General features: G+C 38.3%; 1 protein-coding gene across 8 annotated transcripts in view; it reads left to right on the forward strand.

The window, feature by feature from the left end:
• The first annotated feature begins 334 nt into the window (after window positions 1–334).
• LOC6030959 overlaps window positions 335–23,884 on the forward strand; it is a 28,111-nt gene continuing 4,561 nt past the window's right edge. Inside the window, exons 1-5 of one of the 8 annotated variants that reach the window (XM_038263032.1) lie at window positions 335–791; window positions 1,792–1,971; window positions 18,574–18,804; window positions 21,454–21,572; window positions 21,928–22,008. In XM_038263032.1, the coding sequence (XP_038118960.1) occupies window positions 21,498–21,572; window positions 21,928–22,008 (156 nt within the window). In that variant the 5' untranslated portion in view covers window positions 335–791; window positions 1,792–1,971; window positions 18,574–18,804; window positions 21,454–21,497. Of the gene's footprint in view, window positions 792–1,791; window positions 1,972–18,573; window positions 18,805–19,752; window positions 19,967–21,453; window positions 21,573–21,927; window positions 22,009–23,884 lie in introns of those variants that run through there. The other 7 variants (XM_038263031.1, XM_038263030.1, XM_038263033.1 and 4 more) reach the window with 7 other exon arrangements.

Consider the following 23,884-nt stretch of genomic DNA (forward strand, 5'->3'; position numbering starts at 1 on the left):
GTTGTTTATTGCTTCCCATTTTATTAATTACCTTTCCAATTCATCTCTCCCTCTATGAGGAACAACAAAAAATCATCCAAAATTTATGAAGATCAATACAAAAACGAAGACACTTGTCGTAAATCCTGCTCCTCCTAATGAGTTATATTCTCATCCGCGCACGTCAAACGAAAATTTTACCCCTAAAGTCAAACCACCATGACAATCAGTTGAAGCTGAAACTCTGAATCGCCTTTTTCCAGTCCCCTAAAAATATGTACGCCACCACACCACACCACACATTGAGCATTAGAGCAGCTGCAAAGTAGAACCACAATACAAGCAACGCGCCGCTCGAATCGTCAGTTCGTCAGTGGACTTGAATGAGTGCGGTTCGTCGTCGGCGACGTCGTTGCGCGTCCGTTTTGTATCAGTTGTTTATCCCTTCTCGTGCTTGCTTGCTTGCTCGCTTGCTTTATTTCTTTTCTCCGACATCAACGGCAACGGCAGTAACGGTCACAATAATGGTACGGTGTGAGAAAATGCTTCTTACATAAATTTAAGTGTTTACGTGTTTGGATCGCTGCTTGAATCTAGACTGCATACTATACTATTTGCACAGGAGATAAAGAGATACCATCATCATCTTATCGTGTGTTGTTGGGGCTTGGCTTTGTGAATTATTACTATTGTCAGTACAAAGCACGAAAAATGTAATTACGCAACGTCATCAGATCAGTGCAGAGCATAGTGTGATAGTTGGATTTGGTGTTTGTGATGTAATTGAGGCAAAGTATCTAAAACAGCATCTGGTGCGCGCTCGCATATTCGTAGGGGAGAGTGGGGAGACTTGATCCCCTTTTTTTGTATCACACATAACTCTGTCAATTTCTCACAAAACTATGATCTTTTTGCATGAATTGAAAGCTTAAACATTCAACTATGTTTGGCTGATAAGGGTATTTCATCAGATAAACTCTTCGAATAATGCCAAGCCTTTTAAAAAAATATTTTAAACCGGCATTTTCAAAATGTTGGGGGTAATTTGATCCCCCTTTCAACATTTTGAAAAAATCTTAAGCAAAATGTTTCTAATTCATCCAAACTTTTAATTTTCTATAAGATACAGCAATTTCACATTAAACCTGTACGTTTGTGTTCAAAATATAACAAGTTTAGCATGTAAAATATTTAAAAACTTAAAATTTTCTTTTTTAGACCAAAATTGAGCATGTTTACAAAAGCTGGTAATTTTTGTTTACAAAACTTTTGAAAAATGGTTCAAACTGCAGTTAGTTATGTACAACTATACTAAAGGAAACTATGTACGAAAACCAAGCCAAATTATTTATTCTTGAGGCTGATTCCAGTGACTGTAAAAATGCAGGGATCAAGTCTCCCTTAACGCACTTTTTTAAACAATTGATTGTAAAAATAGTATGACGATAAATTTAACGTCAAATGCGTAAGGGTTTTGGAGTTGATATGTTTATCAAACAATTCATGTATAAAAAATATTTTTTTGAATAATTTTTGAGTGTTTTCTATACTTATCAAAACAAAGAAAAAAGATCTGTTGGAAGTTTTTAGCAGCACTTCTTAGAAAAATGTGTGTAACTTAATCCAAACATTTTTTAATTTTTTACTTTGTTTTCTACAATGAGTTTTAGTCAATTTCGCACAACTTTCTAGAACAAAGCTAATTGTTTTACCCATATGCTGACGAGATACAGGCTTGGGATCAAGTGTCCCCGGGGATCAAGTCTCCCCACTCTCCCCTATAGTTTTATGTTGATGATAACGAATTATTAGAAGCGCTCGTCGTAGGTGCAGCAGATGTGCGTTGTAGTGGTGGTGGTGCAAAACCAGTCCCTTCTGTTGCTGCTGTTGCTGGTAGGAAGAGGAACAACATTCTTGAATCGGAGAGAGATGCGGCGGCTATAGAATGACAACAACGATTGTTATCCGTCGTTATGGTGATTAATCTAATAGGTAGGATAACAATCTAATAATACAGTGAGGCAGTTAGTGAAAGCTGGAACCGATCGGTTCATCCGTCGTTTTAATATTTTGATATTTTGTCACCCCCTTCTATTTGTCAAGAAATCCTGGACAGATACGTAGGTTGGGTTTAGAGCCTCCATATCAATGTACAATTTCGAGATTCTTGAACTGAATCATTGTCATTAGGCCGATGCATTTTACTAACAGATTGTGTTATTTCACTTCAATATTTTGCAAAAAAAATATGCAAAATAACTTTTAAAAATAGATGTTGATTTATTTTTATTTGCTAAAAATTAAATTAAATACCAAAAACTAAAAAAAAAACATTAAAATTTAATTGGTCGTTGCATGTTTCTTAAAGTTTAATTTCCTTAACACAAAAATGCAAAAAAATCAATGAGGTATGATAAAATTTATTGAAGCGAAATTTGGATGAAAATCTTTTTAACAAAAATTAACAGTTTTGTGTTGTTGTGCACCTTTATGTGATGCTCCCTGATTTCTTGACTCATTTTCTTAATTTTTTGTTAACAAATTTTTGCAGCAATCTTCATTTTAAAGTAAATCAATTTGCTTTTTTACCCTTTTCTCAAACGAAACTATATCGCTGAAAACTTGTTTTGAAAAAATACATAATTGCTTGCTCAATCATTAATTTAAAAAAAAAAACAATTTTAATCATGTTCCTCAAGTAAAAACTGATTAAAATTTAAATTAATTGTCAGTTCCAGACATTAATCCAAGTTTTTTCATATAGATATTTCAAATTTTTTTTTTTTACTTTTTTTCTTTTGCCATTTTTTTAGTTTACTAAGATAAGAATTACGGTTAGGTCCAGGTGCAGAAGTCATCTCCCTGGGTCCTGCCTCAATGGAGGCGCTAGTAGGCAGTTGGACTAACAATCCAAAGTGCGTCAGTTTTAATCCCAGGGTAGATGGAAGCTAAAGTGTAAAAAGAGGTTTGTAATTCAAGAGTTTTTATCAGATAAAGTTTTTAATACGGATCTGAATGAAATAAAATCTATTATCAAAAAAATTAAAAATATGAAAGCCCCTGGTGAGGATAGATTTTTTTATTTTAATTAAAAATTACCAAAAGCAACTTTAAGTAGCTTGGTCAAAATTTTCAACAAATGTTTTTATTTGGCATATTGTCCCAGTAGTTGGAAAAATGCCGATCTTGAAACCGGACAAAAATCCTGCTGAAGCTTCAAGCTATCGGCCCATTAGTTTGCTTTCATCTATTAGTAAATTATTCGAAAGAATAATTCATATTAGAATGATGACGCATATTAATGAAAATTCAATTTTCGCTGATGAGCAGTTTGGATTTCACCTTGTGCATTCAATTACTCATCAGTTGTTGAGAGTATCAATTTATTTCGAAGCAACAAATCTGAGAGCTATTCTACTGGCACTGCTCTTCTAGACATAAAAAAGCATTTGACAGTGTTTGGCATAAAGCAGGGGTGCTCAACCTTTTGGCCCTGCGGGCCAGATCTGATTTTTCTGAAGCAGTGGCGGGCCGGAATTAATATTTGATAAAAGTTGAAAAAGTAAACACATTTTTTCAATTATCATATGTGTTCGGTCGGGACCGAACTACGGAGCGTGTGGACTGTAATTTTGGCGACGGCGGACTCTCGGGTGCGGTCACCCTTGGCGGACAACGGAGGAACCACTTTTCGGAGGCGGAATCGGATGGAGGGCGGATCAAACGTATGAATTACTAAACTAAACTTCTATTTCTCTACATAGTTCACAAACGATTCGCGGTCGGGGGTTTGCTTCCTCGGAAGCCGGTTCGGGGTTCGCGTCGGATCGCGTCGAGGTTGGGCGAAACTTGTCCTCGCGTGTCGTACACCTCCTTCTCGGATGGGAGGTGGATCAAGAATGCTGCTGACGTCGTGGTGTGGAGCAAAACTAGCGGTACTTTCTGTTGTCGTTGCACGCGCCGTTTTCCCTCCACTTTGTGTGTGTGGTTTGTTTTGGTTAGCGCTCCCTTCAGCAACGCTCGAGTGCACGCTAAACTCTTTCCGGACGGAACATACTCCCCCCGTTGAAGCATCGATTCAACATTTTTGCTGATCAGGTTGGCGTTGATGTCGAAACGGAGTGTTGAGTTGTTGATCAGATGCGTAGCAACGGGAAGAAGTAGCGGATCGATGTTCTTCGTGGGCGGTCTCCATCGTGAAGGCATGGTTTGAGCATTTCCAGCTGCTTCGGGTGAACCTTCGGTGTTCCCAGGCAATCTGCTGTAGTCGCATTGGCAGATCGATGGTGCGTGTGGAACCATTATCGGGCAGTTCGCACTGCGGTAACTCGGCACAAACCGTACAGGCTTGTTTGATCCAGTGACGATGGTCTCGGTGGAACAGCTTGGTGTGGTCATCGTGTTGAGCGGTTGGCCGCTTTTTGTTCTCCAGCGTGCGTTCGCCAACGGAGCACTTTCGATGGGCTGGTTCGGAATCGTTCATCAGGCTTCGTCCACTGACGTCTTGGATAATCGGTTTGCGGGGGTGGCATCCTCGTGTGTAGTTGGAATCGTCATTGTAGCGCCGATTGCAGCTTCGGAACATCCGCACTGTGGAGTAACTGTACGGCGGGTTGCTCGAAATCTTGCTCCGCTGCCAGCCTTCAAGCAATCGTAGTAGGCGAACTTTTTGGCTGCTCACAACGTGTCGGTTGACCTTGACGGACTGCGGAGCGACGATCTGTTCGCATGGCCCACGGCTGTTCTTCAGGAAACTGGTTTCACGACCGACGAAGTCGTTCTCGTAGTACTTGGCGTGTATGTTGTGGCAAAAAGCAAGCAAAATTGGGAGCATACTCACAAGTGCAGCAACGGTGGTGCTTGAAGTTGTCCAAAGTGATCTGCTTCGTGGGGTTTTGGGTTTCGTTCTGGACTCGACGATGGTGGCTTTCAAGTTGGATGTTAGCTTGGAGCAGCAGAGACTGCCGTTTGTTCGATTAAGCTTCAGGCAGGTCCAGAAAACTACGGCGATAGTGCGCTGTTTCTGCGGCAGGCCGAGTGGTTCGTTCAGGAGTGGTCGATGGTTGAGCGCTTCGCTTGTTGGGGTGCTCTTCTTCGGTGCTGCTCGATGCTGAAGCCGTTTGAGGGCGTGCTTGGAACCACCTTTGCGTTCAGACCGCACGCACGTCTTCGTCAGTTGCTCGGTCTCGGACTTTCGCATCTGTGGAGGTTTCTCTTGGTGGTGTTGGTGTGTCACGTTCACGCGATTGGGTTCCGGAGCTCCTGTGTCTCGCAGATCACCAAAAGTCGAGCTGGTGGGTCGTTGTTCGTGTGGTGTGCCTCGGCAAAGCACTGGGTGTAACGGGTCCGGGAACTTTGGAGAAACGCCGTCCGTCTTTCGTGAACTGGGCTTTGCGGGTTTGTTGACAGCGTGCTTCTTCCGGGTTCCGTGGGTGTCGTTGAGCGGCGGGTTGGGACAGGCTATCGCTAGGCTTCGTTTATCGGGCGCTTTCGCAGCGGTTGGCAGCGGCGGATTTAGTTCTGCTCTGGTCTGGAGGGTTACAGCGTCCCGTTGGATGGTCGTCAGGGAGCTGCCGTGCTCGACACGGAGAGAATTAACCTTTTCGTTCCGTAGGATCACCGCTGGTAGCTGCTCGCGTTCTTTCGTTCGCGCGTCACCGTCCGTGAGCGAACGTTTGGAGTTGAACAGGTTGGGTTCAGGAAAGCTTGGCAGCACTGTTGACATCATCTCGGCTTCGGGTCGGGATCGGCTGTCCTCTGAGCAGCGGTCAGTGTTGAGGAGCGATGTCACCGTCGGCATTGCGTGTACCCTTCTCTCGTCGGTTTCGACTTGTGGTTCGATGCCGTTGTCTGTTGCGATCAGACTTGCTTCGTGGTTCAGGACACTGTCGGGAGTTGGCGCACCAGTCATGTGGGTACCGTCGTCCGGGAGGACACGGCCGGTTCCGGATTCGTTGGGCTTTCCTTGTGCCGCTTCGAGAGGCACGCATTTGACACTGGTTTCGGTGGCTTTGCTGGAGATTGCGGACACTGGGAGGTCCGTTGGATTGGCATCGGTTGCCGGTTGAAGCTGGTCACGCATGACCACTTCGGTGTCCAAGACATCGCTCGCGGATGTGGGCTTGGATGGGCGGATTGGATCGATCTTTGGCGGCATACGACTTCGCAAAGCCGTATCCGCTTCCAGGGTTTGGGACCTGGACTGGGTTTCGGGTGGTGAGCTTGTGTAGCTCGTCGACGGAGAGTGATTTCGCAAAATCACTTCCGTGTCCAGGTTTTCGGGCCTGGATCGTAGGTTCGAGTTGGCGGTTTGTCCTGAGAGCTCCGGATGGGCGGACTCACAGGCCATCATCGGGGTGTCCCAGTAGTTGCTTTCGTAGATCGTCGGCGTTGACATCGTCCAGAGCTTCTGCTGGTGTGCAACGTAGTCCATTGCACTCGTTTTCGGGTTGGCGTTCGTCAGCGCAATGAACTTCTCCTCCAATGGCACGCTGACTGCATCGAAGAGTTGATCGAAGGCGTCGTATTCCACTTCTTGCTGGGCGAGGTCGTCATCCGGAACATTGCCGACGATGCAGCTGTGTGCTCGGCCGTACTCGTCGTACAACGCCCAAAGGGTTTTACGCAGCTTTGTCAGCTGCGCTAGCGTCGGATTCTGCAGATCGAGGACGACATCCCGGAGCTTCGCGATCTTCTGCATGGCATGTACTCGCTGTTGGAACGCATCCTCCAGCTTTATCGTAAACATTGCCTTCCACATGATGAAATTGGGAATCAGGGGGCAACAGGATCGAGGCGGAACGCTGCAGCTCGCCTACAGCGTTGGCAGCGGAATGTGGTTTCCGCGAGAGGGATGTTTGTCTTCTCAAACGACGGGTTTGTTTCACTTTTCGCACTGTTCTGCCGCAACAGGAAGGATCTTCTTGTTCTTCTGTTTTGCACTGTACTGCCGCAGCAGGAAGGTTCTTTTTCTGGGTTCACTTAAGGACCCCACTCAGCAAGCAGCCAAAGGTTCCGGAGCGTTTTGGTGATGGTACGGCTCAGGGAGCTCAATCCCAGAGCTTTTCTTCTTGCGCACTTTGTCGGAACTTTCCTTCCGGATGTCCCCGGGTGGCGCGCACACGGAAGTCCAATCCGGGTCGGTAGGACCATATGTTCGGTCGGGACCGAACTACGGAGCGTGTGGACTGTAATTTTGGCGACGGCGGACTCTCGGGTGCGGTCACCCTTGGCGGACAACGGAGGAACCACTTTTCGGAGGCGGAATCAGATGGAGGGCGGATCAAACGTATGAATTACTAAACTAAACTTCTATTTCTCTACATAGTTCACAAACGATTCGCGGTCGGGGGTTTGCTTCCTCGGAAGCCGGTTCGGGGTTCGCGTCGGATCGCGTCGAGGTTGGGCGAAACTTGTCCTCGCGTGTCGTACACCTCCTTCTCGGATGGGAGGTGGATCAAGAATGCTGCTGACGTCGTGGTGTGGAGCAAAACTAGCGGTACTTTCTGTTGTCGTTGCACGCGCCGTTTTCCCTCCACTTTGTGTGTGTGGTTTGTTTTGGTTAGCGCTCCCTTCAGCAACGCTCGAGTGCACGCTAAACTCTTTCCGGACGGAACAATATGATTGGGCTCTTTTAAAGCAAATACATAAAAGAACTAGTGTTGCAAATATGATTCAAAAAGCAAAGCAATCCACTTTAACGACCCCCGGGTCTTTTGTGGGCTCTGTTGCAAGTTTCTGCTCATTTCTAGGCGTCCGAAGGTTAGGGGAAGGTGGGGCAAGACAACCATATGGGGCAAGAGGAACAATCACTCCTACGGCCGTAATTTTTACAATTTCGATTATTTCCAGTATGAGGAATTGTTGCTAGCAATGCACTTAGCTGATTCTACTACCACATAACCGCCAAAATGACGTAAACGCCACGGGGCATAAGATTTAATGAAGTTTTTTTCAAAACCTTTGTTTTCTTATAATATTTGGAAAGTACAAAATAAGGCTTAGGGTTCGTTTTAAGGCTCATTTTATCAAAATGCTATTTTTCCTAGATCAGTAGTGTCCCTACAAATGACATGCCACTATTACAAAGTATGATTTAACTTTTGGTTATTTTTGGACCTGACAACCCTATCAAAGGTTATAACCACTTAAGTGCTATTTATACACTTTCTGGAAGAAGAAATTTTCTTCTTCTTTTCTTCCTCTTCCCTCTCTCTCATATGTCTTCCAGAAAATTTGGGGGAGGGCTTCAGCCCGAAGTCCACCCCCTGGCTACGGGCCTGGCATTGAACCAGGCCTGCCCAACGTCCGGCCCGCGGGCCGGGTCCGGCCCGTGAAGCTATTTCATCCGGCCCGCGACGGCTTTTTAAAATATTTCTATGACCGGTTCTTAAGGCTGTTCATGAGGTATTAAAAAAATAAAATTATTGTATGAATTAAAAAAAAAATAAGCATGAGATCGAATTTTAACATATTTTAAGAACATTCTTCATGTTTGAATTTGAATCTTATAATTTTTATATTGATATTTTCTAACTGAAAAAAATGTGCAGGAAAACAATATTATCCATTTCGTAAAATTGTGAAATTAATGAAAAAAACTAACTTAATCCACCTATGTGGTTGGTGCCTTCCTCACTCTTTTCCAACAATGGGTGATATGTAATATGATGGATTTGGACACAAATTTGATCAAAAAAAAAACACACATATCACTCAAGGGCTCATAAGTGGTCAGAACTCGAGGCAGGGTTGCCAGATATTCAATGTTGTGGACTCGTTGGAAAGGTATCTCGATTACCTAATCAACGATGGGTCGGATGCCCGAGCAGGGGTAAATAACACGGGAATACCAAATTTTGGTATTACTTGGGCAAATAACAGCGACCAAAATGTGCCCTTGGTTGCCCAGTAATAGATGGTAAAATACCATGAAATCATACCAAAGTCTTGTATGTGGAAAGGCACAACAATACCAAACCATGTTATTCCAAGGGTAAAATAATACCTCAAAATAGAACCATTTCAATACCAAGTTGAGGTCTTCTGGATTTTTGAACATTGCTTGAATACCAAAACTTGGTATTGCCATGGTTTTATTTTTAGGTATTCCCGCGCCCTTGGAAAATCAGATTTTGGTATTCCTGTGGTCTTCCAAATACATGATTTTGGTATGATTTCATGGTATTTTACCATCTATTACTGGGCAACCAAGAGCACATTTTGGTCGCTGGTATTTGCACAAGTAATACCAAAATTTGGTATTTTCATACCATTTTTAGTGCAGCAGTTGCAGTTAGTGAAAAAACGGAAATGATCCATATGCAACAGCCAAATCTACTCACATGATGATTCCATGTTGTTATTAGTGATATTCTTCACCACACCGAATGCATTTGTCATTGATGAACGGCCTGTGCTTGAAGTTCTTGAAGCTTCTGAAAAATAACAAGATTGAAAAATAAGTATTATTAAAATGAAACTGAATTGAAATTCACCAAAATTCAATAATCTGTCGATTGACTCGTTTTTCAAAGTATTTGGTTATCCCGACTTAGAGATATTTCAACGTTTTTGAAAAAAATATTAGTGGGTATATCACACTTTTTTTAAAAATCATCTTTAACATTTTTGGGTTTCAAGTCATTTTAGCGCAAAATTAATTAACTCGTAAATTTTTTTTAACAAATTTCCCATAGTTTCAGAGAAAATTGATGAAACCTTTCAATATTCAAATAATACCAAAATGTGTCATCCTGACTTAGAAAATTTTCCACAATTTCAAGTCATTTCTGTAGGGGGTATATCAAAAATGTTTAAAATCAAGTTTGAAATTTCCGGTTTTGAATGAAGGCATTCGCTTTGAGACATCATTTTAGCGCAAAATTAATTATTTTGTCAAAACTGGTCAAAATTTTCCCATAGTTTCAGAGGAATTTGATAAAACACTTAAATACCAAAATAATACCAAAATGTGCCATCCTGACTTAGAAAATTTTCCACAATTTCAAGTCATTTCTATAGGGGGTATATCAAAAATGTTAAAAATAAAGTTTGAAATTTCCGGTTTTGAATGAAAGCATTCGCTTTGAGACATGATTTTAGCGCAAAATTAATTATTTTGTCAAAACTGGTCAAAATTTTCCCATAGTTTCAGAGGAATTTGATAAAACACTTTAATACCAAAATAATACCAAAATGTGCCATCCTGACTTAGAAAATTTTCCACAATTTCAAGTCATTTTTGTAGGGGGTATATCAAAAATGTTAAAAATAAAGTTTGAAATTTCCGGTTTTGAATGAAGTCATTCGCTTTGAGACATCATTTTAGCGCAAAATTAATTATTTTGTCAAAATTGGTCAAAATTTTCCCATAGTTGCAGAGGAATTTGATAAAACACTGTAATACCAAAAGAATACCAAAATGTGGTGTTCGATCATTGACAAATTCTGCAATTTTGCAATATCAAAACAATACTTTAAATTGGTATGATACCACATTTTGCTCTTGCATAATCCTTAAGACAAATTTTAAAGGGTCCAGGAATACCAAAATTTGGTATTGATACCAGAGAAAGGTATTATTAAGCATTTCCCTTGTTATTTACCCATGCTCGGGTGATGGATCCGGACATTGTTTACATACATTTAAGTGAGATCCGGCTGCAAAAAAAGTACATAAATATCACTTAAGTGGTCAGAACTCGAGACAGGGTTGCCAGATCTTTAATGTTTAAGACTCGTTGGAAAGGTCATTTAATTACCTAACCAAAGATGGGTCGGATGATGGATCCGGACATTGTTTACATACATTTAAGTGAGATCCGGCTACAAAAAAGTACATGAATATCACTTAAGTGGTCATAACTCGAGACAGGGTTGCCAGATCTTCAATGTTGAGGACTCGTTGGAAAGGTCTTTGATTACCTAACCAACGATGGGTCGGATGATGGATCCGGACATTGTTTACATACATTTAAGTGAGATCCGGCTACAAAAAAGTACATAAATATCACTTCAGTGGTCAGAACTCGAGACAGGGTTGCCAGATCTTAAATGTTTTGGACTCGTTGGAAAGGTCTTTCAATTACCTAACCAACGATGGGTCGGATGATGGATCCGGACATCGTTTACATACATTTAAGTGAGATCCGGCTTCTAAAAAGTACATAAATATCACTTAAGTGGTCAGAACTCGAGACAGGGTTGCCAGATCTTCAATGTTGTGGACTCGTTGGAAAGGTCTCTCGATTACCTAATCAACGATGGGTCGGATGATGGATACGGACATTGTTTACATACATTTAAATGAAATCCGGCTACAAAAAAAGTACATAAATATCACTTAAGTGGTTATAACTCGAGACAGCGTTGCCAGATCTTCAATGTTGTAGATTCGTTGGAAAGTTCTTTTGATTACCTAACCAACGATGGGTCGGATGATGGATCCGGACATTGTTTACATACATTTAAATGAGATCCGGCTACAAAAAAGTACATAAATATCACTTAAGTGGTCAGAACTCGAGACAGGGTTGCCAGATCTTTAATGTTTAAGACTCGTTGGAAAGGTCATTTAATTACCTAACCAAAGATGGGTCGGATGATGGATCCGGACATTGTTTACATACATTTAAGTGAGATCCGGCTACAAAAAAGTACATGAATATCACTTAAGTGGTCATAACTCGAGACAGGGTTGCCAGATCTTCAATGTTGAGGACTCGTTGGAAAGGTCTTTTGATTACCTAACCAACGATGGGTCGGATGATGGATCCGGACATTGTTTACATACATTTAAGTGAGATCCGGCTACAAAAAAGTACATAAATATCACTTCAGTGGTCAGAACTCGAGACAGGGTTGCCAGATCTTAAATGTTTTGGACTCGTTGGAAAGGTCTTTCAATTACCTAACCAACGATGGGTCGGATGATGGATCCGGACATCGTTTACATACATTTAAGTGAGATCCGGCTTCTAAAAAGTACATAAATATCACTTAAGTGGTCAGAACTCGAGACAGGGTTGCCAGATCTTCAATGTTGTGGACTCGTTGGAAAGGTCTCTCGATTACCTAATCAACGATGGGTCGGATGATGGATACGGACATTGTTTACATACATTTAAATGAAATCCGGCTACAAAAAAAGTACATAAATATCACTTAAGTGGTTATAACTCGAGACAGCGTTGCCAGATCTTCAATGTTGTAGATTCGTTGGAAAGTTCTTTTGATTACCTAACCAACGATGGGTCGGATGATGGATCCGGACATTGTTTACATACATTTAAATGAGATCCGGCTACAAAAAAGTACATAAATATCACTTAAGTGGTTATAACTCTAGACAGGGTTGCCAGATCTTCAATGTTGTGGACTCGTTGGAAAGGTCTTTCAATTACCTAAATAACGATGTATAACATGATGATGTTTGGTTCAGTTTACTGCCATTTATTCATCTTCCGAAAATATGCGAAAACACATTTTTATACATAACTTTTGAACTACTTATCGAAACTTCAAACAATTCAATAGCACCGTATGGGACCCTAAACCAAGTCGAATGCGACTAGTTTGGTCAAAATCGGTTCAGCCAGTGCTGAGAAAACTGAGTGACATTATTGGTCACATACACACACACATACACACACACATACACACACACATACACACAGACATTTGTTCAGTTTTCGATTCTGAGTCGATATGTATACATCAAGGTGGGTTTTCGAGCTTTTAATAAAAAGTTCAATTTTAGAGCAGGATTATAGCCTTACCTCAGTGAGGAAGGCAAAATTGGATTGCTGTCTTAAAATTTACAAAAATAGACTAAATGTTATTTCTTTCAGTTTTGACTGTGTTTACTTCAATTTGAAGTTATTTCTATTTTCTTTTTTTTAATAAATAAGCAAGCAAAACCAATGTCTTGTTCCAGAACAACTTTTTAGTGATAAAGTTTTTTTTTTTAAAAAAAAAGCTTAAAAATCAAATTATTCATGGGTAATTCTCTACCAACTCACACGAAATCGGGAAAAGTTGCCCCGACCCCTCTTCGATTTGCGTGAAACTTTGTCCTAAGGGGTAACTTTTGTCCCTGATCACGAATCCGAGGTCCGTTTTTTTGATATCTCGTGACGGAGGGGCGATACGACCCCTTCCATTTTTGAACATGAGAAAAAAGAGGTGTTTTTCAATAATTTGCAGCCTGAAACGGTGATGAGATAGAAATTTGGTGTCAAAGGGACTTTTATGTAAAAATTCTCCCATTTTCCGTTACTCGACTGTAAAAAATTTTGCAACATGTCATTTTATGGGAAATTTATTTTTTTTTTTCAAAACTACATTGATGCAGAAGGGTCATTTTTTTATTTAGAACAAAATTTTGTGTTTTTTTCTAACTTTGCAGGGTTATTTTTTAGACTGTAACAATGTTCTTCAAAGTTGTAGAGCAGACAATTACAAAAATTTTGATATATAGACATAAGGGGTTTGCTCATAAACATCACGAGTTATCGCGATTTTACGAAAAAAAAGTTTTGAAAAAGTTACTTTTTGCGTTTCTCTTTGTTTCGTCGTCCGTGTCTGTCGCGAGTGACCATGAACGGCCATGATCGATGACGACCAACTTTTTCAAAACTTTTTTTCGTAAAATCGCGACAACTCGTGATGTTTATGAGCAAACCCCTTATGTCTATGTATCAAAATTTTTGTAATTGTCTGCTCTACAACATTGTTACACTCTAAAAAATAACCCTACAAAGTTAGAAAAAAACACGAAATTTTAAAATGAAAAATTTTGTTCTAAATGAAAAAATGACCCTTCTGGATCAATGTAGATTCAAAAAAAAACATTAAATTTCCCATAAAATGACATGTTCCAATTTTTTTTTACAGTCGAGTAACGGAAAATGGGAGAATTTTTAAAACTTTTTTAGTGTTTTTTTCGATGAAAAATACGTTTTTTCGGAATTCTGAGTACGCCATCAAATGGGGCGTCTAAATTTACATAAAAGTCCCTTTAACACCAAATTTCTATCTCATCACCGTTTCAGGCTGCAAAATCGCATGTTCAAAAATGGAAGGGGTCGTACCGCCCCTCCGTCACGAGATATCAAAAAACGGACCTCGGATTTGTGATCAGGGACAAAAGTTACCCCTTAGGACAAAGTTTCACGCAAATCGAAGAGGGGTCGGGGCAACTGCTGTGTGAGTTGGCGGAGAATTACCCTCATACTGAAAATAGATCGCTGAATATTGAAAAATTTAACAAAAACTTCAAAAGTTGCAACGATCATTGAAATTTGAATGTTTTTTTTTTTTAATAAAAAAAAGTACAATTTTAAACAAGCAAAAATAAAAATAAGTCAAATAAACACATTTTTGAATATAATCTTTGTTTTTCATTTTTTAAATCAAGGTATATGAATCATATTTGCAACACTAGTTCTTTTACAGTATGTAAAAAAAGTATTTACACCCCTTGAGCACTATGCACATATTGTGATGAAACATCTAAACAATTTAATGTTGACAGAAACCTAGTACTACGTTTTGTTCAGAAACTCATGCCAGACATTTTGCTACAAAAAGCTCATGAAAAGATGATTTCTATAAAAAGTTATATAACAAATACTATTACGAAACTAAAAAAGGTGCAAAAAAAGTTTGTACACCTTTCGAAAAATTAACATAAATAATGTTATTTGTTGACAAATCACCATAAATCCAGTCTTCCAACTTCAAATAGGCATCCTTGACTGATTTATAAAATAATTTGGATTGAATATAAAGTTTACTAACAACTTAGTATAAAAGTTTATATAACTCTGGAAATTCTATATAAAACTTATCTAAACTTAATTTTGCAAACTTTTAATTCAACTAAATGTCAATATATTACCATATAATTGCTAAATAAACATTTTGGAGTGGGTATAACACCGTTTTGGGGGTATTTGTATCGATAGAATAGATTTTTCGTTGGAATTTCGTACCAACCCGGAATTACGTCGTCGGAAAATCGGCCGGCATCCGAACCGGTCCACAATTCTTAAGTCAACCTATGTGGCATCGAAAAGGGCATAAAATTTCCGATCTTTTGATACCCATACATCTAGGTTTTCTATAAAACCCACGATTTTAAATACCTAGGTAAAAACGTTGTTATGGTTTTGTTTGAGCAATCTGCCAAAAATGTATGGAATTTCGTAATTTTTGTTCTCGTGGATCAAACTTACTTTTTGCCCAGGTATTTAAAAACGTGGGTTTTATAGAAAACCTAGATGTATGGGTATCAAAAGATCGGAAATTTTATGCCCTTTTCGATGCCACATAGGTTGACTTAAGAATTATGGACCGGTTCGAATGCCGGCGGATTTTCCGACGACGTAATTCCGGGTTGGTACGAAATTCCAACGAAAAATCTATTCTATCGATACAAATACCCCCAAAACGGTGTTATACCCACTCCAAAATGTTTATTTAGCAATTCTATGGTAATATATTGACATTTAGTTGAATTAAAAGTTTGCAAAATTAAGTTTAGATAAGTTTTATATAGAATTTCCAGAGTTATATAAACTTTTATACTAAGTAGTTAGTAAACTTTATATTCAATCCAAATCATTTTTAATCAGTCAAGGATGCCTATTTGGAGTTGGGAGACTGGATTTATGGTGATTTGTCAACAAATAACATTATTTATGTTAATTTTTCGAAAGGTGTACAAACTTTTTTTGCACCTTTTTATTTTCGTAATAGTATTTGTTATATAACTTTTTATAGAAATCATCTTTTCATGAGCTGTTTGTAGCAAAATGTTTGGCATGAGTTTCTGAACAAAACGTAGTACTAGGTTCCTGTCAAACTTAAAATTCTTTACATGTTTCATCACAAAATGTGCATAGTGCTCAAGGGGTGTAAATACTTTTTTTACATACTGTATGTATTTGCTTTAAAAGAGCCCAATCATATGATAATTGAAAAAATGTGTTTACTTTTTCAACTTTTATCAAATATTAATTCCGGCCCGCCACTGCTTCAGAAAAATCAGATCTGGCCCGCAGGGTCAAAAGGTTGAGCACCCCTGCATTAAACAATGGTAAACTTAGAGTATTTCGTTTAAAAACTGTTTATTACCCAAAATTATTCATTCAATCCTCTCCATATTGAATCATTATAGTTTAGAACAATTTTGGAATCAATCAAATTTTACAGAACAGTTTCCTTAGAAAAAAATTTATGTTTTGGTCCAATATAGGCAGAGATATGCCCAATTTCTTAAAATAGAAAATTACTTTCTCCAACATTTCTGCATTTAATTCCCTTTCACATTATGAAAATTTTGATGGCAACTTTTCGAGTTCATAATATTAAGAGCGAGTCCACGAGCAAATCATTCCCATCTCGTATTGACCTTACCAATCTGAACGCTTTGGGTAAGGCAGTTTAACGAATTAAATAGACACTTTAACTCTTAGTGAATTTTTTGATTGTAAATTATTGCTCGGGGACCCCTTAGATCTAATTTTCTCATATTCGTATTCCTGAGACAATTCCACAATAGAAACATTCATAATAATGATTGTTTTCATCCATTTTAACCCTTTAAAAAATTAAAGTTAAAAAAATCTTCGATTAACAATTATTGAAAATCAAGTTCGTTTCCAAGGATACTAGATGACACCAGAAAAAGCAGCTTCTTAATTTTTTTAACTTTCATTTTTTAAAGGGGTAATTCTCCGCCAACTCACACAGCAGTTGCCCCGACCCCTCTTCGATTTGCGTGAAACTTTGTCCTAAGGGGTAACTTTTGTCCCTGATCACGAATCCGAGGTCCGTTTTTTGATATCTCGTGACGGAGGGGCGGTACGACCCCTTCCATTTTTGAACATGTGAAAAAAGAGGTGTTTTTCAATAATTTGCAGCCTGAAACGGTGATGAGATAGAAATTTGGTGTCAAAGGGACTTTATGTAAAATTAGACGCCCGATTTGATGGCGTACTCAGAATTCCGAAAAAAAAACGTATTTTTCATCGAAAAAAACACTAAAAAAGTTTTAAAAATTCTCCCATTTTCCGTTACTCGACTGTAAAAATTTTGGAACATGTCATTTTATGGGAAATTTAATGTACTTTTCGAATCTACATTGTCCCAGAAGGGTCATTTTTCATCTAGAACAAAATTTTTCATTTTAAAATTTCGTGTTTTTCTAACTTTGCAGGGTTATTTTTAGAGTGTAACAATGTTCTACAAAGTTGTAGAGCAGACAATTACAAAAATTTTGATGTATAGACATAAGGGGTTTGCTAATAAACATCACGAGTTATCGCGATTCTACGAAAAAAAGTTTTGAAAAAGTTGGTCGTCATCGATCATGGCCGTTCATGGTCACCCGCGACAGACACGGACGACGAAACAAAGAGAAACGCAAAAAGTAACTTTTTCAAAACTTTTTTTCGTAAAATCGCGATAACTCGTGATGTTTATTAGCAAACCCCTTATGTCTATATATCAAAATTTTTGTAATTGTCTGCTCTATAACTTTGTAAAACATTGTTACACTCTAAAAAATAACCCTGCAAAGTTAGAAAAAACACGAAATTTTAAAATGAAAAATTTTGTTCTAAATGAAAAAATGACCCTTCTGGGACAATGTAGATTCGAAAAGTACATTAAATTTCCCATAAAATGACATGTTCCAAAATTTTTTACAGTCGAGTAACGGAAAATGGGAGAATTTTAAAACTTTTTAGTGTTTTTTCGATGAAAATACGTTTTTCGAATTCTGAGTACGCCATCAAATCGGGCGTCTAATTTTACATAAAGTCCCTTTGACACCAAATTTCTATCTCATCACCGTTTCAGGCTGCAAATTATTGAAAAACACCTCTTTTTCGCATGTTCAAAAATGGAAGGGTCGTACCGCCCCTCCGTCACGAGATATCAAAAACGGACCTCGGATTCGTGATCAGGGACAAAAGTTACCCCTTAGGACAAAGTTTCACGCAAATCGAAGAGGGGTCGGGGCAACTTTTCCCGATTTCGTGTGAGTTGGTAGAGAATTACCCAAAGGGTTAAACGGATGAAAATAAACATTTGTATGCATGTTTCTATTGTGAAATTGTCTCAGAAACACGAATGTGATAAAATTGTCATCAGAAAATGGGATCTAAGGAGACCCCGAGCAAAAATTGACATTCAAAAAATTCACTAAAAGTAAAAGTGTCTGTTTAATATGTTAAACTGCCTTACCCAAAGCGTTCTCAGTCGCGGATGGTAGTCCCAGATGTCCCCTACAAGCTGCAGGTCGAACCGAGTTGATAACGACGTCTCATACAAAGGGGTATCCCGTGTTCGTGGACTCGCTCTTAAACTTTTTCTTAAATCAGACGACCGTTTTCAAGGTTTCTGTCTAATGTCTTAAAAAGTCAAGCATTATATTTTCTGTCTTCAGATTGAATGCAAGTCACAAGTTATAATGTATTACATAACTGTAAGCCCATTTTCATTCCACAGTAAATTTGTTTATTTTTGTCATGGAAACACTCACTTTGAAATAAAATTCATATACCTACTTTATATCTCCGCTAGGTGCCAACCCTCAGGTACGCCCCTGTAATATCCCATCCAGCAGTATATCTTACCCAAAACCTATCGTCACCCGCTAGTTCACACAAGAAAATGAAACGCGCGGCAAAACTGAAACCGGAAAAAAATCAACTGGATTGACAGAAACCAAAAACATACGCGTCCCATTTGTTCGACGGAGTGGCGGACTGTTGGGTTGTGGCTGCGCTGAGCTCACGGAGCGATTTTTGAGATGTATGTTTGTATGTATTCGACCATAATTATCATTTGATTTTCTCATCACCCATGGATGGTGGACCAATTTCGATGCTTTTGGAACGATTCGATCCGGTTTGGTTTCACATATATGAAATCATTCCGAAATAGTTTTTTAATTGTATCATTTGTTCAAACAGCCATGCAACGCTACACAGAAAAAAATAATGTAAATTTGGAAGCTGTAATTTTGGAAGGTTGAATATTACCTCTTTTATGATGTAATTTTACCTCAATTTAGACTGAAAAAATGACATTACACCAGAATAGTGGTAAAATTACACATTTCCAGAGGTAAAATTACACCTTTTTTCTGACATAAAAGATGTACCCCTTCCCAGATGTAATATTACCATGATTTTTTTATTCTGTGTACGTACTTTTTTGCATAAAACCGGAAGTGGCTAAACGGTAGAAGAGTATTTAAGAGAGAGCTTATGAGGTGACTAAAGTGGTTCTAAATCATTTGTTTACTGACCCGCAAAACCCTTTTAGCCCAGTGACTGACTGAATGCCAAAAGTCATAGTTTCATGGCTTCGTTTCGATTAACAATTATAGTATGTTTTCTATGTCGAAAGATATCAAGAGCGCATCATGTTGTTCGTTTGTTTTTCTTGTTTCTTCTGATTCCTAAAAACAATTCTAGAACCAATGACCAGAAACCAAATTGTAATATGTAATGGTTAAAATTGTTCGTTTGTATGGAAAATCGTGTCTCTTTTAAACTATATTTTTCAATGTTTCCAGCAAAAAACGTTTTACAAAAATATAGATAGTGGCCAGGCAATAGGTGGACTAAGCTCATTTTTACAAATGTTTGCGAGATGAAGCTTTTGTTTGTTTGGTCTGGTTGTTTTCCAAACACTACTGAAAAGGCGTAGGGTCAAGTCTCTCCTTACTATTTTTGTAGGTTTTGCAGCAATTATGAGCGCTGAGAAAAGCGAAAAAAAAGAAGCTGAATGAAACAAGAGAACGAACGCATCAAAATCGCGGCAATTGTTCGATTTATTGCCACAAGATGAAAAGCTTGAAGCAGATTGCTCCAGTTATCAACTTGAACGACGGCGAAAAAGCGCGGCCACTTCAGCAATGTGCAACCATTGAATGAGCGAATTTTGCGGCAAACCAGTGTAGCTTTAGGTTAGTGTATTTGTACCACAGAATGATGCTCCAAATTTTATCAGACAACCTCTAATTCGCTGAGGTTTTTTTTTTTTTGCAAAATGCATGTCATTTTACTTTTTTATGTTGAAATTAATATTGATGCAATTGGCATGACATTTTTGAGTCATTTTTGAAGACAATAAACGCTTAATTTCATTGCTTTAAGTTTTGGTATTTCGTTACCATTTGGATGAAATGGTAAGACTTTGACAACATGTGTTTACATTGGCAAACCTTGAAAATGCCTAGAAACGATAAGGCAATCTTCCAGTTCACTTAGTAAACGTAAACCTGCACCATTCTTTTATGGTCCCAAATGATAGACCACTTGAGAAAAATGCTTGAGCAGAATAATTGAGCCTAGTATATAGAGGAGTCTCCATGGTTCGCTGGCTGCGGTCTCAGACAATATTTTCCGAACTGGCCTTGCTATGCTCGCCTGCCTGTGCAAAGACCCGTATAACGTATTTTTTAATCCACCCAACAACCGGGAACAATGGGTTGAGCTGTCTGTGCCCACCGGTGCGTATCGCCAACGACGCTGTTCTTTCGAAGTTCGTCTTATGTACTCTTACAGAAATTTGTAGTTGCAATTTTTATCTTCTGATGTGTACGTCCTGTTTTAAGCAGGGGCCTTTGATATGGAACAAGGTGTTTGTAGCTGTATTGGCTCAACCATGTAGATATTAGGATGGCTCGATACTTCAGAACATGTTTTTTCGGTTGCTAAACAACTGCCCAATAGGGTGCCCAGAATATGGGACTTTTTTCAAAACCTCGCTCCACAAGCTGAATATTGTTCCTTGAGCTATTTTAGGACTCTGGGCCAAACATGAGCAAAATCGTTCAACCTTATCCATTGATACTCGAAGATTTGTATGGGAAAAATTTAAAAAATGTATGGAAAGTCCAACTTTCTTACGGTTTGGTCTCTACGGCGCGCTACTTCTATCAAAATATTCCCAAACGTGAGATTCTCATTGAAAATTAAATAATCTACAAATTTGTAGAACATACCAAAGCTGTAAAACTTGAACCTGAAAAGTTATTAGCGATTTAAAAAAAAGTCATTTTTGTATGAAAAACATTTTTTTCAGCAACTTTAGGCTCGGGTATCAATGGGTTAATCTTATCCAATTTCGCTCAAAATTTGCACAGATGCTTAAAATAACCCAAAAAACTGTTTTCCGCTTTTGGAGCAGGGGGTCATTTTTACTGTGCACACTAATACCCATACGGTTTTTTTGAATTGCAAAAAAAGCTTCGCAGGATCTTAAGCTTAAAAAACATAATTTTATAACTAGTAGCATAAACTACTACTTTTAAACTAGGTCTCGTGTGTTAGGGAGTAAAAATCAAATATATTTATAGTACAATCTATATTTATTGTTTAAACATATCTCAATCCAAAAAATCATGGAATGGTCAATTCAACAAAATTGTACTTTTTAAACTTATTGCAGGTTCATTAGGCGCAAGATTTTCTGTGATGCATCATGATTAAGTAATGGAAAAGGAAACTACCGCCAGCGAGTCACCCTACGGTACAAGAGGGTTTTCCTCTGAAAGATCTGCCTCGATGGTAAGAATACAATATCAGAATGAACTGATCAATTTTAGCCTCAACTAAGATGCACCCATATTTAGATCATTGTGCAAAATTTCAAGCAAGTTTATTGCTCAGCTGCGCACATTCGCTTGTTTTAATTGGTCTTTCTCACAAGAACTTATGCAAGACCGTGACGATGAAGCACTCACAGCACTGTTTCTGTTTCCAGTTCGATGGATTTTAAGATAACATAGCAGCAGAAGTTACGATTCTTCCTATTTACCTTGCTGAAGGTTTTTATAAAATCCTTCCCCGAGTCATTTACAATTCTACGATAAACAATAAACGTTACGAGCATTGTTACTCACTGAATCATTCTTGTTTTTAGACTGTTCTATCGCCTCAAGGAAAAGTGCACCAAAGGCAACATAAACCGAGAGTGTCTCAGTTGGAGACATTGGAAGCAAAGGTAAGACAATTTAATGTAATAAAGATCGTCAACTTCTAATGATTCTAATGATATCTTAGGCTAAATAAGTTACTTTGAGCCACTTTTTGCAAAACAACAAGTGATTTGTAAATAATATGTTGATAAGTAAGAAAAATTGGTCGTAATTACCAGTGTGCAGAATATACATACACATTTAGGGGCATATTAATAAAAGCTTTTCATTTCACAGTCATGATGATAATGTCCTTTACAGTATCAGATCGACGTCGTCGTGCTATCATGTCGCACCTGCCATTTTAACGTTCCGAGAAAAACGCGTTCCCGTTTTAATGTTTGACCTAGAATATACAAAAACGAAAGCACGCAATGTAAACAATAACAAACACGTTTTGTTTGGCTGACCATTCTGTGCATTGTCCCGATGTTTGGTTGAAGTTGGTTGCTGGAGTCCCGAGTTATAATTAAAAATGTTTACGGTACCCAAGTAACAATTCAAATGCTGTATATTCTTATATGGTTTTAAAACAGTTTTATTGGATGCAACAATGTTTTTTAAAAACGTTTATCAAAGCCAACAGGTTATCATCTAGCGCAGGGGTGACCAAAGTAAGGCCCGCGGGCCAAACGTGGCCCGCGAGGTTATTTTTTGTGGCCCGCGGACCCATTTTGGATGATCATGTAAAATGGCCCTTTGACGCATCTTTAAGGTGAAGCCGTTGATCATTTTCAAAGAAAATTGATCATCACTCTAAAATGCTCTGTATTGAATTCAATTTTACGAATTTCTGCACCAAAATAAATCAGCATGTGCCGGTTGTTACCTTCTTGAAGCTACTGAAAGAACTTTTGATCAAAATAAAATTATTATTATTAGTTTTATTAAAGACACTTTACCATTGCAATGGCATTAATATATTGCATAATATATTGTTGTGCTACAATCACTGACGTCCTCGTTGGCAATCATTGATTAATGACGATTTCCATAACTTTGCAAGGATAAACGTTACCAAAAGGAATCAGCAAGTGTAGCGCACTATTCTAAACAACTTGTAGAAGGAATTTTGTCAAAATATTGATAGGGACGCAAAATTTATATCTTTGGACAAAAAATCATGGCAATGAAGGAAGTCTTCACGGTAAAAAAATATATTTAAAAAATAAATAAAAAAAATCAATTTAAATACAACTTTCAAATTTTGATTATATTTGTAAAATCACGATTTCAACAATCGTGATTTCACAAATATAACGAAAGTTGCAAAGAAAAGCAGATGAATAATGTTTATGTTGGTATTATTTTTTAAATTTCTAATTTTAATAAAAAAAAAAACAAATTTATTGGAATTGTTTGTTTTTTTTTTTGTTTTCTAATATTTTGTTTTTAGTTTTATAGAATTAAATTTAAAAAAATCATTTTTTCTCATATGGCCCGCAAGCTCATGCGAGCATCAAATTTGGCCCGCCATTGAACAACTTTGAGCACCCCTGATCTAGCGTAACCTTCAACATACTTACAAGGTTTCTTCCAGACTTGATTAGGAATTCTACTTGGGTAATTCTCTACCAACTCACACGAAATCGGGAAAAGTTGCCCTGACCCCTCTTCGATTTGCGTGAAACTTTGTCCTAAGGGGTAACTTTTGTCCCTGATCACGAAAAACGGTGATGAGATAGAAATTTGGTGTCAAAGGGACTTTTATGTAAAATTAGACGCCCGATTTGATGGCGTACTCAGAATTCCGAAAAAACGTATTTTTCAACGAAAAAAACACTAAAAACGTTTTAAAAATTCTCCCATTTTCCGTTACTCGACTGTAAAAAAATTTGGAACGTGTCATTTTATGGGAAATTTAATGTTCTGTAACCGTAATAAATCACTATTAAAACAAGT

The sequence above is a fragment of the Culex quinquefasciatus genome, chromosome 3, assembly GCF_015732765.1.
Source record: "Culex quinquefasciatus strain JHB chromosome 3, VPISU_Cqui_1.0_pri_paternal, whole genome shotgun sequence".
In the NCBI taxonomy this organism is placed as follows: domain Eukaryota; kingdom Metazoa; phylum Arthropoda; class Insecta; order Diptera; family Culicidae; genus Culex; species Culex quinquefasciatus.